This window comes from Muscardinus avellanarius, assembly GCF_963383645.1.
Source record: "Muscardinus avellanarius genome assembly, chromosome: 4".
Classification (NCBI taxonomy): Eukaryota; Metazoa; Chordata; class Mammalia; order Rodentia; family Gliridae; genus Muscardinus; species Muscardinus avellanarius.
The window spans coordinates 1,754,018-1,771,048 of record NC_137789.1 but is presented as its reverse complement, the minus strand read 5'-3'; the positions used below and the strand labels follow the sequence as shown (position 1 = coordinate 1,771,048).

Genomic DNA, 17,031 nt, shown 5'->3' with positions numbered 1-17,031 from the left:
GCTGTCTGTCGCCCTCCCAATGCCTTGGGCCTTGCTCCCCACCCTTGGATAGATCCTTCCAGCCACAGGCTATGCTGGGTGTGCTGAGCTGGCTGCAGCAGGTAGGCAGGAGGCGGAGGATCTGGTCCTGTCCAGGGCTCAGGGCTGCTGGCACAATCTGGAGCAAGTAACCCTGGGAAGCAAACCGCCCTTACTGAGGCCCGGCGGCGGCCACAGGAAGCAGAGGAGAGGCCACTGGAGCAGGAGTCACCTGCGTGCCCAATGCTGGCCAGGTGGGAGATGTGGAGACCGCAGGCCATGTGGGGGTGGGGCAGGCCGGTAGGGGAGGTGTGGACTCAGCCCCTCATTGTAGGGGGGACACTGAGGACCCTCATTTCCACAGCCCTCCCTTTTCCTCCCTCAGCCTGTGCCCCTGCCCATCCAGGGCCCCATCTGTGCTCTGGGTCGCCGCCTTCCTGGACGACCAACTCACAGCAGTGTTGCCATTCTGCTCTGCCAGGGCTCTGCCTCCCTGCTCGGGCCCACAGGTGGCCCGTGCAGTGTGTGGTCCACTAGGGGAAGCAGAATTCTGCCTGCATGCTTCTGGCCCTCACAGGATTGACTCGCTGGCCCCTGTGCCCACCTATGCTCCCCGGATGCCTCTGCCCTTGCTCTGGAGGTCAGGCTGACTGGAGTCCGCCAGGCACAGATAGAGATCAGACCTGGGTCTGGCTTGCTGCGCCCCTGCGGCAGCAACGGACGAGCACAGACAAGGACCGCAGGTCAGAGCCTGCTGCAGGAATGGCGGGCCGGGGCAAGCTGAGGCTCTTGAGAGCCCCCTTTGCTCTGGGGCTGGTCAAACCTGGGCTCGACACTCCCTGGACCCTCCTCCGGGCCTGCCCCTGGGTGAGCCAGCTCCTGCGCTGGACCAGGGGGGATAAAGCTGGGGCCACTTGTCGGGTGGTCAGACAAGATGCTGTCTGAACTGCATTGTGGCTCTAGAGCCTCCCAGGTCCCTGCAGACAACACATGGCCCCTCCGCCTTTGCAGGGGTCCTGGAAGGGTGCATGTGGGAGGCCTTTGAGGCAGTCCCCGCTCCCCACCTTGTGCCTGGTAAGCCCTGTTCTTCTGGCTGATCCCAGGCTCCCTGGCGCTTGCTTGGGGTGGCCTGCATGTTGAGGAACAGCCAGATAGGGCAGGGTGCATGTCCCAGCTCCAGGCTGCCTGTGTGCCTCGGGGGCGTGCACGGGCAGTGGGGGGTGACTCCGGAGGCCCTGGGAAGCAGGGTGGTGATGGTGGGGGATGACAAATGGGGACAGGTGACTCACTGGGGCAGGGAAACTGCTGGAGAAACAGGTTTGGGATTCCTGCTGGGTCCCGTGCAGCTAGAGGGTCCAAACACGTGGGTGGAGTAGGCGTGGGGTCTGGGCCCACTCTGTGGGTTCCCCGCCTTGGGATTGGAGGAGGCCCTGCACGGGGGGCCCTGTGGCCTTGTGGTAAAGAGAGCAGCAGGGGGCCAGCTCCGTGGGGAGGGCCTTGGTCCCTGGCAGGGCTGCCCGGGGCCGGTGTGAGCTGGCAGTCCTGGGTAGTTTCCCAGCAGAGCCACAGTCAGTTCCAGAGAAGTGTACTCGCAGAAGGAAGTGGTGATTGGAGGCTGGGAGCTTGTGGGCAGTGCAGTCAGGGGCCTTCCCAGAGGCAGCAAGTTCAGGCCAAGTGCACGAGAGCCATCTCGGCCCTTATGTCCACCCCTCCCAGCACCCGTGTACTAGTGAGGACGTGAGGGTCAGAGAGGCCCAGCAGGCCCCTGGGGCAGCAGAGCCTGGCTGGGGTCTCTGCCCCATCTTCCTATCTCCAAGGGCCCTGCTCTGCACCTCCTCTGGGAGAGTCTGGGCCTCCTGGTCCCAGGACCAGGGCCCTGAACCTGACTGTGCCCTCAGGATGGAGTGCCAGGATGCTGGCAGCAGGAATGAGGCCCGGGGAGCACCAGAGCCCTGCCTGCCCCTCTCCCCTGCCCGCCCTGCCTGCCCTCTCCCTGCCCACCTCCCTTGCCCTCTCTCTGAACTTACCTGGCTGGCCAGGAAGTGGGGACAAGCTGGGACCTCTGTCTAGAGCAGAGGCCCCTGCTGCCACCCTCCCCTCGCCTTCCCAGTGCTCCCCTGGGTGTGCTAGGAGATCATGGGTGCTGCTGGCTCCTGGAGCAGGGCGGCACCGCATGCTACTCCAGGCCTTCTGAAGGAGCAACCCTGGGCTGGCCCTGGCCTGAGGGTGGCCACCAGGTGGACAGGCCTGGCCCTTGGGCTAGTGAGGGCCAAGCACTAGTTCTGGCCACACCTTGGGGGCCCGAATGCACACTCCTACTTCAAGCCACCGCATTTGTTCAGTTTACATTTTATAAGGATCTCCTGTATGCCAGAGAGAGGAGAGAGATAGGCCCAGGGCTTAGCTGGGGAGAGGGAGACTGATTGATCTGTGGGGCGCACTGCACACGTGTGGCACCTGGGGGGACTGGCGGCTGCCCGCTCCAGGATGGCTCCTGGGTGGTGAGACTGGACTGGAGGCAGGTGGCCATCAGCCGGTGCGCCGGGGGCATCTGGGTCGACAAGGGAGGGCGCCCCCGTTCAGCCTCTTTCTCAGCAGGGCCAGGTGGATGCTGAGTCAGGTGGTAGTGATAAAGCAGCTCCTCTTTGTCCCTCTCAGCCCCACACCTGCACACCTGGGCAGGGCCCGGGATGACACAGAGGGGCAGGGCTTGCCCAGCGTCTCCCAGGGAGTGGGGCCACAGCTGGCCTGGCCTGTGTGCCTGGGATTCTTCTACACCCTGCCCCCAGGCGCAGGAGTCACCTGACACGGAGCTACGGCCTAGAGGCCTAGACATGGGTGTTGCTCACATGCTCCCCGGGGTCTGGCATGATACCGTGGTGCCTTCTGGGACCCTGGCCACCAGCAGCCAATCTCCAACAGCACACTGCCGTGGGCTGGGCTGGGAGCTTCTGGGTGCAGCTGGCATCTGTGGGCCAGGCCAGCAGCTGGGGTTCAGGGCTGGCTCTGCCCTGTGTGCTGCTGGCCCCTCATCCTGGCTGGGCCTCTATTTTCCAAGGAGCAGAGTCTGAGCAGCTATGCCCTGCTAGGCATGTAGCCTGTTTCTGGGAGAGAGAGGGAGAGGGAGAGAGAGAGAGAGGTCCTGTGACCAGGCCTGTCTGGTGAGGCCTCCAGGCACTGGCACCCAGGGACCTGGGCCAGGAAGGATGCCTAGACCAACACATGGGCGATGAGAAAGGAGACCTGGGTGTGTGACCATGCAGTAGAGGAGAGGTCTACAGAGGACATGGCCACAGGCCAGGGGCCACAGCACAGTGACTGGGGCCTCAGAATCCCAGCGCAGGCTCTGAGTACCGTACTCTTGCACAACAGAAAGCCCCAGTGCTAGCCAGGTGTGGTGGCACATGCTCGTAATTCCAGTACTTGGAAGGCTGAGACAGGGGGATCACAGGTTCATGGCCAGCCTTAGCACCTTAGTGAGGTTCTCAGCAACTTAGTGAGACCTTGTTTCCAAATAAAATATAAAATAGGTCTAGGGGTATAGCCTGGAGGTAGAAGGCCCCTGGATTTCACCCCCAGTACCACAAAAAGAAAAAGAAAAAAGAAAAAAAAAAAGAAAGAAAGCCCTGGTGCCGCAGGACACAAATGACTGAGAGCTGACCAGGTCCCAGGAACGTGCATTGAAACAAGCTGTGGGCCTGGGACTCTCCCTAGGGATGGACAGAGGGTTTGTGCTTGTGCTCAGCTTCCGGCTCCCAGCTTTGCCGTGCTGCAGGCAGTTCACTCCACCTCCCGTTAGAGCCTGAAGTGTGAGGCTGACAACCCTTGCGATCTATGTAGGAGGTGAGCACAGGGCCCTCCTCGCTTTCCTTCCTCACTCCCCTGCCTTAATTGCTCCCAACATCCACTCACTCACTAATCCATCCACCCATCCATCCACCCATCCATCTATCCATCTCCCCATCCATCCATCCACCCATCCATTAATCCATCCATCCACCCATCCATCCATCCATCTATCCATCCATCCATCCATCCACCCACCTATCCATTCATCCATCCATCCATCCATCCATCCATCCATCCATCCATCCATCTATCCATCCACTTATCCATCCATCCATCCATCCATCCATCCATCTATCCATCCATCCATCCATCCACCCACCTATCCATTCATTCATCTATCCATCCATCCACCCACCCATCCATCTATCCATCCACTCACCCATCCATCTATCCATCCATCCATCCATCCATCCATCCATCCATCCACCCACCCATCTATCCATCCACCCACCTATCCATTCATTCATCTATCCATCCATCCACCCACCCATTCATCTATCCATCCACTCACCCATCCATCTATCCATCCATCCATCCATCCACCCATCCATCCATCCATCAATCCATCCATCTATCCATCCACCCATCCATCCACCCACCTATCCATTCATTCATCTATCCATCCATCCACCCACCCATCCATCTATCCATCCACTCACCCATTCATCTATCCATCCATCCATCCATCCACCCACCCATCCACCCATCCATCCACCCACCCATCCATCACCCACACATCTATGAGTCCATCCATTGCCATTCATTCATTTGTCCATCTACCCATCCATCCACTCATCATCTACCCACTCATCTATGCAGTCATCCACCCATCATCACCTGCCCATCCATCTATCCATTAGACAGCATCCATTCACTCATCATCCATCCATTAATCTGTTTATCTACCCATCACCCATCTACCACTCACCCATCATTCTATCACCCATCATCCATCCATCCATCCATCCATCCATCCATCCATCCATCCAATCCTCCATCCATCCCCTAAGTATGGTTCAAAGAGCAATGGCCATACGCCAGTCACCACATTGAATGCACGCAGGACTGAGGACAGGAAGAGGCACGTTCCTGGCTGCGCAGAGCCCACATTTCCAGGGGACTGCTGAAGGCTTTATTTCATTCAGTAAAGACAATAGGAAGCATCTGCGATGTCAGGTGTGGACAGGCCTAGAGGACAAGTAGACCATGGTGGGGGATGGAGTGGTGCGGGCCCTGCTGGACCGGACGGTCCAGGAAGAAACAGCGTGGGAGAGACAGGATGAACTCCAAACTGCTGCACCCCACGTGTCCCTTAGTCACAGGAAAGCCCCAGGATGCTGACTGCCTCCAGTCCTCCATGGAGGCCCTTTCCATCTGCTCCCCGCCCTCAGGACGGGCCTTGGCTTTCTTACTCTCCCTGGAACTCTCCCTGTGCCCCACCCACAGAACCCTCCCCTGTGAGTCAGTGAGGCCAGCTCCCAGGGTGGAATCCTGGGATGGCCACCACGGTGGCAGCTTCAGCCTGTCCCCGGAGAGGGCCACTTGGTGGTCTGCAGTGGCCTTGTCCCTCCAGATGTCCCTGTCGCTGGGCCTCAGTGCTCTCAGCCTCTCCTCTCCTCCCCGCTTCCTCTCCCGCACACACCCGCCCCCCCCAGGGTCCCAGGTGGAGGGTTGGGGACGCTGACCCTGGGGTCCACAGGTGGTGGGAACACTGACCCTGGGGTCCACAGGCGGTGGCAGCAGTTCAAGGATTTGCGACACTGGGCGAAAGACAGGCTCTGTTTAAAAACTGTAGGACAACTTGGGGGCTGGGTGGGGCCTTGGGAGAACAGCACCAGGCCCAGCCCTTCAGAGGGCAGGGATGCCAGGTGCGCGTGTCCTGCCCGTGCCTCTGGAGCAGGCCAGCTGACTGTGCCGGGCGCTTCGCATGCGGGAGCAGAGGGGCCGGGTCTGCTCTTCCAGCTCGATGCTGGGCTTTGAGACTGGAGCGGGCCAGTTCCACCTGGTGGCCCCAGGGACAAGCCTCAGTGCTAGATCAGGGCGGGGAGGGCGTTTCTCCCGGGGATTTCATGTTGTCGCAAGTCCTTTCTGGGTGTGGGGACAACCCCAAGAGGGAGAGGAGGGCCCCAAGCTGGGCCTGTGGGGAGCTCATTATCACTGTCCTAAGAGCTTAATGGATCAAGAGGTGTGTCATCTGTACCCAGGGTTGTGTAAGAGGCATGCGTGGGCAGCCCCTGGGGGTCAGAGATGCTGGTGCCCAGAATCAGGTGTACTGATAAACAGCCCAGATTAGGTGAGCCGGGCTGGCACCCAGAGTTCCCCAGCTCTCACTGTGGACTCTGCTAGGTGCATCCTTGGAATCGCAGCCCAAGCTCCTGTGAACTCTGGTGACCTCCCGTCCCACCCGGGCCCCCTGAGGAGCCTCTGGAGTTACTGTTCCCAGCCCGCCCCCATGTGTGCCCACACCACTCCTCCTAAACCAACCTCAGCAGCAGGAGATCTTGGAGGCCCAGCCAAACCCTCCTCGGGCTCCGGGCTCCGTCCCCACCCAGCTACCGCTGCTTCCCAGGCAGCCCATCCTCCGGGGGCAGGGTGGGGCAGGGTGGGGCAGGGTGGGGACTGCTTGCTCCCGCCCTGCTGGCCAGCTAACTCGTCCTGCCCACACTGGTTTCCAGAGAGGAGGCCCTGACTCCAGAGGAGGTCTGGTGGAGAACTTCCCCTGCTAACTCAGCTCTCTTAGGGCCTAACTCAGCCTCCCAGTTCCTGCGCTGCCCAGCACACGCTCCCTTTCTGTGGCCCGCTCCCTTTCCCCAAGGCAGGGTCTCCCCAGCCCTGGGCCTGACCTTCCCTCCAGCCTTTGCCTGTGTCCTGCCCACTGTTTGATCTGGCACCTTCTACGACGGGCCAAACCAGGCTTCCGCTCCCAGGGTTCCTTTGCTTTGCTCCCAATCCCCGCCTTCTCTCCTGCCACAGGGCAGGGGCCTGCGCCGTCGCTGCATCTGAAGCCCTGTGTGCAGAAGGCTCTCAGAACTGGGCCACCTGGTCCTCGGGGTGTGGAGAGAACTCGGGCCTCCTTACCACTCACCTCTGCTTCCTCCCCTGAGCCCAGGGAGTGGCCACAGCTTTCAGGTATACAGCCTCTGCGCCCCGCCTGACTTGGGATCTCTGGGAGCAGGTGAATGAGACACCATGTTATATGGTTCCCTGGGAACTTGTGGGTTGGGACTGCCCTTGGAATGATGCCCCTCCTGGGTCAGCCTGCCAGGAAGGCTCGACAGACAAGAGGGCAAGACTCCCCTTTCCCTAGGACGAGAACACCCCAACTCTGCTCTGGGATGGCTGCCCCTCAGAAGCCCTCTGCCTAACTCCCTGGAGATCCCCAAGCTACAGACAGTTGTGCAGAAGGCTCAGGGCCCCAAAGGGGTCCTACTGCCTGGCTTGAAGGGGCCTCTCTGGGCACCTCAGCCGCCAGTCCCAGATCATTCTCTATGGCCCCAGGAGTGGCGATCCAGGAATAGAATTAGAGCTTTCCTATCTAAGGACAGACTGACTTAGGCTCCATCTTGTAAAACTGCCGTCGTGTGACCTTGTATTTCTGTAGGGATGGCATTTCCTGCAGAGTGTGGTGCCAACCCCTCCCCAGCAGCCCCTTCAGCCTGTGCAGAGATACTGCGAGGCTGTGTTCCCACCAACAGAGCTCACTGCGCAGACGCCCCTGCTGGAAATAAATGTCCGGCAGTTTTCCTCCCTGCCGTTCCTGCGTGCCTGACTTATTGGTGGCAGGATCCCTTTGTGCAAAAAGTAAAATTCGCTTTGCTAAGCTGCTTTTAAATTTGTGTCTTTTCAGCGGTCGTGGTGACGCACGCTTGTAATCCCAGCATGCGGGAGGCTGAGACGGGAGGATCGCGGTTCGCGGACAGCCTCAGTTACTTAGTGAGGCCCTCTCCAACACAGTGAGACCCGGTTTCAAAATAAAGAATAAAAAATAGGGCAGGGGGTATAGCTCAGAGGTCAAATGCCCCTGGGTTCCATCCCCAGACCCGTAAAAAAATAAAAATAAAAATAAAAAATAAATTTGTGTCTTTTCTTACAATACCATAGAAATGTATTCCTAACAATGACAAGGAGGAGCCCCCTGTGGCCCCAAGCCCCTGCTTCCCAGGTCTCAGGAGACCAGGCCCTGAGAGTGGCCACTGCCCAGGCAGGGCCGGGCAGGGTGTTGGGCTCGCAGGGCGGGGCTGAGGGCTGGGCACTAGGGCCAGAGGTGCCTGCCGGGCCCTGTGAAGACGGGAGGGGATGGGAGCTCTCTGCCAGGCGTGAGGCATTCTTAGCTGTGGGGTGGCAGGCCTGGTGGCGAGAGGCTGGAGGCTGAGGGGAGGCCCCTGGGGAGGCTGGCCTCTAGCCTGCACATCTATACCCCAGACTCCCAGAATGGAGGGGAACACCAGCTAACAGCCACACCTGGGGTGTGGGAGTCCGCTCTGCCAGGTAGGCCGAGGATGAGGACATCGGGTGCAGGGAAGGGAGGCCTCTTCCAGCCCGTGGGGAGTGAGGAGAGCAGGACAGACATGCGGGACCGGCAGGGGAGCTGGCAGGCAGGGCAGGGCAGGTCCCGGGGGCTGAGCACAGGGCTCAGAGCCCAGGGCCCCAAAGGCCCCGCCTGTGCCCAGGCAGGGAGTGGGGAGCCAGACTCCCCTGGAGTTGGGGGCTCCGACTTTGCTCCCTTTTGGAGGCCTCAGAGCCCCAGCGTCTGCCCAGAGGGGTGAAGGGTCCTGTGTCCTGCTCAGGAACGTGGACTGAGGGTGGGGGCACTGCGCAGGCTGCGTGCCGAGGCCACACAGGATGCAGGCATCTTAGGGGACACAGGGAGGGCACCCACGGCTCAAAAGGGCCTCCCAGAGAACCCACAGGAGCCCACTTGGGGTGCACTGGCTTCTACCCCCAGCCAAGGGTACAAGGCAGGTGCATTTCTCCCAAACCCGAGCTTGTGCTTCAAGAGTTCTAACCAGCCCGTCTGAAGTGCCCTGCCCACCTCCAAAGGACCAGAGAGCCCAAGGCCCGACACGCAGGGCTGAGCAGACGCCACTTTATTGTCTCCTCAGGACAGCCCAGGGGGCTGGCAGATGGAACCCTGGGGGAGGGCGCAGCCCTTCATGCCCAGTGAGAGTGGAACCCAATCTGTTCCAACACCTAAGACCAAGCCCTAAGGTGACTGACCGCCCCGTGCCCCACAGAGGACAGCCAGGGGGCCATTTCAAAGGCGGGGGTCCCTGGGCTGGGGGCGCTGGCTGGCATGTGGAGCCCGCAGGAGGCTGGGAGGCAGGTGTGTGCTGGTTCAGGGCCATGGCCACCTGGCAGTCGGGGAATGAGAGGGAGTGAGGGAATGCAGACAGGAAGGGGACGGCGGGAGGGGCAGGTGCACGCAGGCAGACAGGGGCCCGTGCTGGCCAGTGCCGGTGGTGAATGGATTGGGGTGGGGGTACCGGATGCTGGGGAGAACTGGAGACTCCTCCACTCCCGAGTGGCCAGCAAAGGGCTAAGGGGCTCCTGGAAGCGGGTCCTGAGGAGATGTGCCTTCTGAGGCTCCGAATGGCAGTCCCTTGAGGCAGGAAGCGAGGGCCCTGGGCAGGGTGGAGCCTGAAGGGCCGGGGTCCCCTAGCTCTCTGGGAAGGGGCAGGATGTGTCCAGGAAGAAGTGGGGAGGGGGGAGTGACAGCAGGACCCTCCTTTGGGACTGGGTGGGGTCAGGGCAGCTGCTCAGGCTGCGGACAGACCCTCACCAGGCCCCGCGGAGCAGCACCCACAGCAGGCTGGCCGCGGCGCTGGCCCACAAGGTGCCCAGGCTGCGGTTCAGGCCCGTGGCCGCGCTGCGGTTACAATGGCTATCCTGGCAGCAGGAGACGGAGAGGGCACGGCCGTCAGAGGACACAGTGCTGTTGGGACAGGTGGGGGCACAGGACTTCATAACCAGGATGCCGCCAGGGTTGGCTGTGGAGAGAGGACATTGGTATGTGGGCAAGAGAGCTCGGGCCCTGCGGCCAGCACTGGCCAGCACCACACACACAGCCTACTTGGGTCAGATGCTCCTGAGGGCACCAGGTGCTCAGGGAGTCCTGCTGTGTGGGGGTCCTTAGTGTCCAACCCCCGTGGAGCTCCTCTGTGGACTGTGGCTCCCCCACTCCATTGTCTGAGCCCTCCCCTCTCCCTCCCCTTCCCACCTCCCTGCCCTCTCCTCCTCCCTCTCTTCTCCCATTTCAGGGGCTGGAGAACAGACTCATGCCCACTCTCCACCCTCTTCCCACTGGGACAGGGAGGCCTGAGCCGGTGGTGAGGGGCGAGAGAACTCCACGCCTGCTCATCTGCAGGGGGATGAGGAAAATGGAGATAGGGCCTGGAGCCTCAGAGGACAGTCAGGTTTGGACATCTGTGGGAGAGTCGGGTGCCCAGGATGAACCTGGTAAGGTTCCTGACATGGCGGGTTCAGTCCGCTGAGAACACGCAGCTTTGCATAAAGGCGAGCTGCTTCCCCCAACCTGTGCTCTTTGGAGTTTGTTTGTTTGTTTTTGGTGGTACTGGGGGTGGAACCCAGGGGCTTCCTACCTCCAGGCTACACTTCCAGACCTATTTTATACTTTATTTGGAAACAGGGTCTCACTACGTTGCTGAGAGCCTCACTCAGTAGCTGAGGCTGGCTTCGAACCTGTGCGATCCTCCTGTCTTAGCCTCCCGAGCGCGGGGATGACAAGCGTGCCCACCACACCCGCTCAACCTGTGCTTGTTGGGATGCTCTGGAAGCTGTACCCCTGATCCCAGCCCTGCTGTTTGCAGCTGGCCCAGAAGCCGTGGGATGGGAGTGGGGTGCTTCCATCCCATATTGCTTGACCTCCTCATGCCTCGGTTTCCCCATGTGGATAACGCAGACAGCAGTAGAGGCAGCTGCTCCCCTTTGGGGGCTAAATGTGTGAGTTGGTGAGTGGGGAGCTGGCACGGGGAGCGCGGCTGCGGGTTAGTCACTAGCGGAGCGAGGTTAGTGGCAGAGGTGAGTGCCAAGTCTGAACAGCCCTTTTCTGGCCTTGGCAGAGCAGAGGGATAGCACCGTCAGGTCCCCGTGGGGTGAAGGGCTCCAGAGCAAGAGGGAACCTCCAGGGCTACGAGGACCCACCCATGCCGCGCCACCAGCTGCTCAGGTAGCCCTGAGGGCCCAGCCCCTTCTCACGTCCTGGGGCAGCAGGCAGGACACCAGAGAAGGTATCCCTTGCCACCTTCCTTGCCCAGTAGGAGTGCTTCAGCTAGGCTCCACAGTTAGTATTCCTAATGTAATTAAGATTTTAACGGAATTCCCGGTTTTTAAGTCAGGAGCTTTGATTATATGAAGAAGATGAGAAAGAGGCAGAGCTCCCACTTGTGGGCGGGTTTCCGAGAAGTTGCTGAGATGTGGTCAGGCGCAGTGCCCTGGCCAGCCAGGCTTTGGAGAGAAGAGGCCCGGCCCCAGCTGGAGTGAAGCTCCTCCCCTGCTGGGTGGGCTCCAGCCCATTTCCCTGCCTGAGAAATGGGGCTCCTGAGCCAGGTGGTGGAGGCTTGAGTCAGAAGATGGGCGAATCCCTCCTGGCTTGTCCTGCAGGGTCAGTAGTGGATGAGTGACATGATATAATCACACCCCTTTCCCTCTCCCACCTCAAGGCCTGGTTCTGGCTGTGGGTCAGAGAGGCCCGCCACCTGCTGTGGTCACCTCAGGGCTCTATGCAGCCATGCCAGATTCTCCTGCCCGGGCTTTGGTCCCCAGCCCTCTGCGGCTGCTCCAGGACACCTCCTGTGGGCCTTTGAGGAGCACCTGTCCCCACCGGTCAGTCTCTAGCATCCTGATTGCCATGTGGTCAGGCTGGGCTGTGACCTCGGAGGCCCCTGGAGGTCAGGAATGGCTGTACACATCAGTATCCCCACATCCAGCAAGCAAGCGCTCAGGGATTTGGATGGACAGATGGATGGCCAGACAGACACATGCTCAGTAGGGGCAAGCAGGACGATGGGGGCAGGAGCCTGGGGAGCCTGAGCAGAGCCCCCACCCCAGAGATGGCACTGCAGCCCCATAGGCTGTCTGGTCCTGTCTGGGTGTAAGATCTGGGGCTTCAGGCCAGGTGAGCCCTGGTAGCCCTGGGCATGCTGGGAGTACTGGGGAGAAGAGGCCAGCACCCTGGCCAGCCTCCTGGCCTGTTCTCTGGGGCCCCTTGGTGTGGTGGCTTGTTTTCTGGCTCTGCCAGTAGGTGGCCCCGCTCCTGCCTTGTGCCTGGCTAGGGTGGCCAGGCCGGTGGGCACATGGGTACTCACAGGGCCACAGAGGGGAGGAGCAAGGGCAGCCCTTGGAGTGCAGCTTGGGAGGCAGAATGGCAGAGCAGGTGTTCCTGGGCAGAAGGTGCGCTACTGTTGGGGAGAGCTTTGGAGGCCAAGGTGGGGCACGGGCGGCAGGCCGGAGGGCAGCATGGAGTTGGGGGCGGGCCTGGCAGGACACTACCTCTCTGTAAAGTGGGGGTGGTGCCTCTGAGCTACAGGGTCTTTGTAATTCTCAGGATCTGTAGGGACTGTGGCCCAGGGAACATCTGGCAGTGTGACAGATGTGTCTCACATCTGACAGTGAGGCTGCCTGACTCCCCTGCTGAGGCACAGGGCCGGGAGCCTGGGAGAAACTGTCATTTATTGGGGGCCAAAGAATCCCCGAAATGTGATCCTAGCAGTGGCAGCAAGCCGCAAGGGCAGCAGACTCCAGACCTCCCCAGACTCAGGGGCCGTGCCTGTCCAGGGTCCCCACCAAGGTCTGTAGGGGCTCCTCCCCATACCTTACGCTCCTTTTCAGTTTGGAGCCACTGCTGCCCCCTCCTGGCCATCCCTCTGCACAGTCTCAGCCTCTACAACGGGAGGAGGCCTGGCCACGCCTGGGACCATGGTGACCTGCAACTCCTGGGCCTGGCACCTTCTCGCCTCTACCCTGCTCTGCCCCCCACGGGGACTCCTCCATGTCACAGTCACCTCTCCTGACACCTGAGCCCTGAGCCAGACACGCAGAGGGCACAGGGAAGGAGCAGCTTGGGTCTGCAGAGGTATGGGGAGGGGCTGGTCCTCCACAGCATGGGCGGGGCAGAGCTCCAGGCCAGGGAGGGGGCTATGTCGGGAGCGGAAAGAGTCTGAGAGGCACACAAGCCAGGTTCTGGGGCCAGTGGGTGTGCAGCGCCCTGCCCCTCGCCTGCTAGGTGCTAGACCTAAACTCTAGATGGGAGGGCCCTGGTGGCCCTGGACCAGGTGGGCAGTGGGGCAGGCTATGCCGGGTGTGGAGGACGAGGGGTCTGGAGAGCTATGCGTGCAGGTGGGGCCGGTGGGGTGGGCGTGGCCCAAGGTACTCACTGGCCCTTGTGATCACACAGTACTTGTCCGTCGGGGCACACTCCACTAGAGACTCGCAGTTCTCGTGGCCGCAGCACACGTGGCAGTGCAGGGCCCGGGCTGAGGGGAAGCACAGGCCATCAGTCTGGGCTGGGGCTGCGGCTGGGGCTGGGTGCCCAGCTGCCTGCCCCACGCCCACTCAAGGTCACCCTCTCTGCCTCCTCCTCCCCGCTCTAGGGTGCCCCGGTCCTCTGGAGGAGCTGAGTGACTAGGGGCTTGGCGGTGGCGAGTCTGACATGCCCCCACCCCGTCCCTTTTGGCTGTGTGCATCAGTGCCAGGCTACCTGTTTGAGTGATGGGCAGGTGTAGGGGGTGGTGTGGGCAGGCTGCCTTAGCGCCTGAGAACTCATGCACTCCTGTGCCTCCCTGCACTGGCGCTGCCTCTGGAGAGGGGGCTGGGGACCCTGGAGAATGAAGTAGAGCCCCGTCAGATAAACTAGGGAAAGACCACATGGATGGGTGGGTGGAAGAATGGATAGATGAGTGGGTGGATGGGCGGGTGGGCGGGTGGATGGATAGAGGGATGATAGATGGACAGATGGGTGGGTGAATAGGTGGGTGAACAGATGGATAAATGGATGGTGGGTGGGTGGATGGGTGGGTGGGTGAGCAGGCGGGCAGGTGGCTGGGTGGGTGGGTGGGCAGGCAGGCAGGTGGATGGATGGGCGGGCGGGCGGACGGGCGGGCGGGCGGACGGGCAGGCAGATGGGCGGGTGGGTGGAATGGTGGGTGGAATGGTGGGTGGGCAGGCGGGCAGGTGGATGGATGGGCGGGCGGGCGGATGGGCAGGCAGATGGGCGGGTGGGTGGAATGGTGGGTGGGTGGGTGGGTGGGCAGAAGACATAAGGATGAAGCTGCATGATACAGTTCAAGGAGGGCGACCTCAGAGATCATCTGGGTTCTAATTCTCACCGTGCATGTCCCTCCTGCCTGAGCCCTGTTGTCCTCACTTATGAGACAACAGGGATAATAATAATGCTTTTGGCATTCTTTGGAAATGAGATGATGCACAAGACATCCTTCTTGAGAGAGGGTGACAGAAGCCCCCGGGGCTGGGGTGGCTGCCTAATGCCTAGAAGCTGCTGGCCCACTGGGCCAGGGCAGGCTGTTTCTGGGGACTCTGCCCAGCAGGTGCTTACAGCTGTTTAGTTAGAGGGGAGGAATGCCCCAAGCCCTGTCTCCTCCGCCTAAGGCCTGCTTTGATTCTGTCCCCGAGCTGAATGCAGAGGCTTCAGCAAAAGGCCCTGGTCTAGGCCACCATTGGGAGGGAGCTGGGCTGGCCCTAGAGACAGCTGACTCCAGGTGTGCTGTGGTTGGCCCCAGCCTCCAACCACAGGGACGGTGATAAGGCTGTCCTCAAGAGAACACAGGCTGCCTGCATGTAGCTGACCCATGGACAGCAGCGTGATCCCTAGCAGGCTGGAGCAGAGACACAGTGACCGTTCTGTGGAGTGCCCAGTAGGAGGGAACGTGGTTTTGGTAGAGGGCGGGGTGGCCTGGCAAGACTTCCTGGAGAGGGTGGCCCGGAGCTGGGCCCGCACATGTAGCTTTCTACAGTCTGGGGTACAGACGTGCCCACAGAAGGTGCAGCACCGCGGAGACGAGGCAGCTTGCACAGGGCATGGCATGAGGGCTCTGGGGCTGTCGCGGGGCATGCTGGGAGGTCAGGAAGCCAGAGAGGCATGGGGGCTGAGCTGCTGGGGCAGGCATCTTTGTGCCTGGGCCTAGAGACCCTGTAGAGTCCCTCGTGGAAGTTTCTGCAGGAGCTTTCTGCAGGTGTTCTGAACAATGCTCACCTGTAGAGTGGGGTGCCTGCCTGTACTCCCATTATGGGTCAGCCCATGTACAGCCACCCACCCTTCATCCATCCATCCATCCATCCATCCATCCATCCATCCATCCTTCATACATCTATCCATCCGTCCACCCCTCATCCTCCCATCCATCCATGTGTCCATGCCCCCAGCACCACAGCCTGTGTAGAGACCTGGGATGTGCTTGCTGCTAGGCAGAGGGCAGTGGGCAGTCAAGCTCAGACTCCCCAGTCCCCACTGCTGAGCTCCAAGGCCAGGATTCCCAGGTCAGAAAACTCCCCAGGGAAACCAGCCTTCCTGTTGTGAGTGTGACCTCAGGCCATTTCTGGCTTCACACTCAGAAACCCAGTCTCCCCTCTGAGGTCCCCGTGGATCCTCTGCCCTGGGCACTGCTGAGAACTCCCAGCCTAACACTTAGTGGGGTCTCAGTGCCGTCCAGTGTGATTGCTGTCAACCTCCCAGGACTCTAAGCCCAGGAGACCAGGGCGGCCCAGCCGGGGTCCCTTCCTCCTAACTTGGCCTCGCGGCCTCCTCTTCTGCAGCGCTCTGGCCTGCACTTCAGGGCACCTTCCCCTTCCAGCTCGACCTCGGCACCAACGCCTCTCATTTGTCTTCACAGCCTCCTGTTGTGGGCCCCCCACCCCCAGTTCCCTCCTCCTTCCTCCTCCACCCCCACCCCTCTCTGGGGAAGCTGATGGGGCTAATTATCCTCCAGATGATAATTATTCACCTGATAATCACAGGCTCTAAAACATTCCCTCCCACCCCCGGCCCCATTTCTGTCCCCAAACCAGGTCATGGGGTCTGGATGGAGTGGGCTAGAGGGGGCCGGGGACACTCGTTCTAATTTGCTTGGGACCTTCCTCTTTAACACGGATAGTTCTGCAATCCAGAAATACCCCTGTTCTAGGAGAGGGGAGACCATAGGTTATCCTCCATGAACTGCCCTCTCTGCATTTTGAGCATCTCACCAGAACTTTTACCTCCCGAAGAGTTTAGAGAGACACCAGACGCTGTGGCCCAAGGGAAGAGGTGTGCGTCTGTCTGTCTGGGTAGGAAGCCTCATAAGGAGCCCCACTGCCCCACTGCCACTGACCCCAGCCGACCCCCTCCCCCCCCGCCCCAGTGACTCCTGGTCCCTCTGGCCCAGAGCCAGCCCCACCGAGGCCGCTCCTCGCACGCTGCCCAGGAGCCTGCCCGCCTTGCCCCAGTGGTGCCGCTGGAGCCTTACCCAGAGCAGCACACACAGCAACTAGAAGCAGCAGTACCAGGAGGGGCCTCATCGTGGACGTCTGCCGCGACTGGGGAGCCGCCAGCGCCAGCGCGCCTTTATAGGGCCGCCGGGCAGCCGGGGTCAGACCTGGTAATTTGGCTGGAAGATGAGCTTGGGACGGCAGGATTGACCTGACTCATGGCCCCCGGGCTCCCTTGGCCCCACCCCTAGGGGCCTGCGTCCTGGGTCCTGAGCCAGGGGCCTCTTCCCCTGCAGTTAGAAGGCCCGTTGGGCTGTGGGAAGGAAGGTGGTCTGCAGTGGCAGCCCTGTCCTGGGGTCTGAGAGAACCGGCCACACAGAGCCCTTCTGAGATGCAGGCCGCCTGTCTCCTCTGCCTTCCCCCTCACACCAGGAGGCAGGGGGCTGCTAAACCCATTTTAATGGTGAAACTGAGGCACAGTGGGCTGCAAGCTGGCTTTGACCAATACTCCCCCATCGTCAACATGCATAGAGTCCATGGGACTGGTTAAGATGCTGACTAGGACTAGAAGTCCGGGCAGGGCTGGGCCTCTGCCTTCCTGTCAAGCTCCTGGGGCTGATGGCGCGGCTGGGCCAGGCAGAGCCGAGGCAGAGCCCAGGTGCACTGGAACGCCCAGTCCACGCTGGTCCCTACAGCTGGCCCCAGGCCACCTTGGGAACTATGGTA

General features: G+C 61.0%; 1 protein-coding gene across 1 annotated transcript; it reads right to left on the bottom strand.

The window, feature by feature from the left end:
* Positions 1–9,642: 9,642 nt before the first annotated feature.
* LOC308261718 (ly-6/neurotoxin-like protein 1) lies at positions 9,643–16,395 on the bottom strand (the record flags this gene model as incomplete). The annotated part of the gene is made up of 3 exons (XM_080693811.1): positions 9,643–9,854; positions 13,260–13,358; positions 16,344–16,395. The coding sequence occupies 3 exons, from the start codon at positions 16,393–16,395 to the stop codon at positions 9,643–9,645; spliced, it is 363 nt and encodes a 120-aa protein (XP_080549937.1).
* Positions 16,396–17,031: the final 636 nt, after the last annotated feature.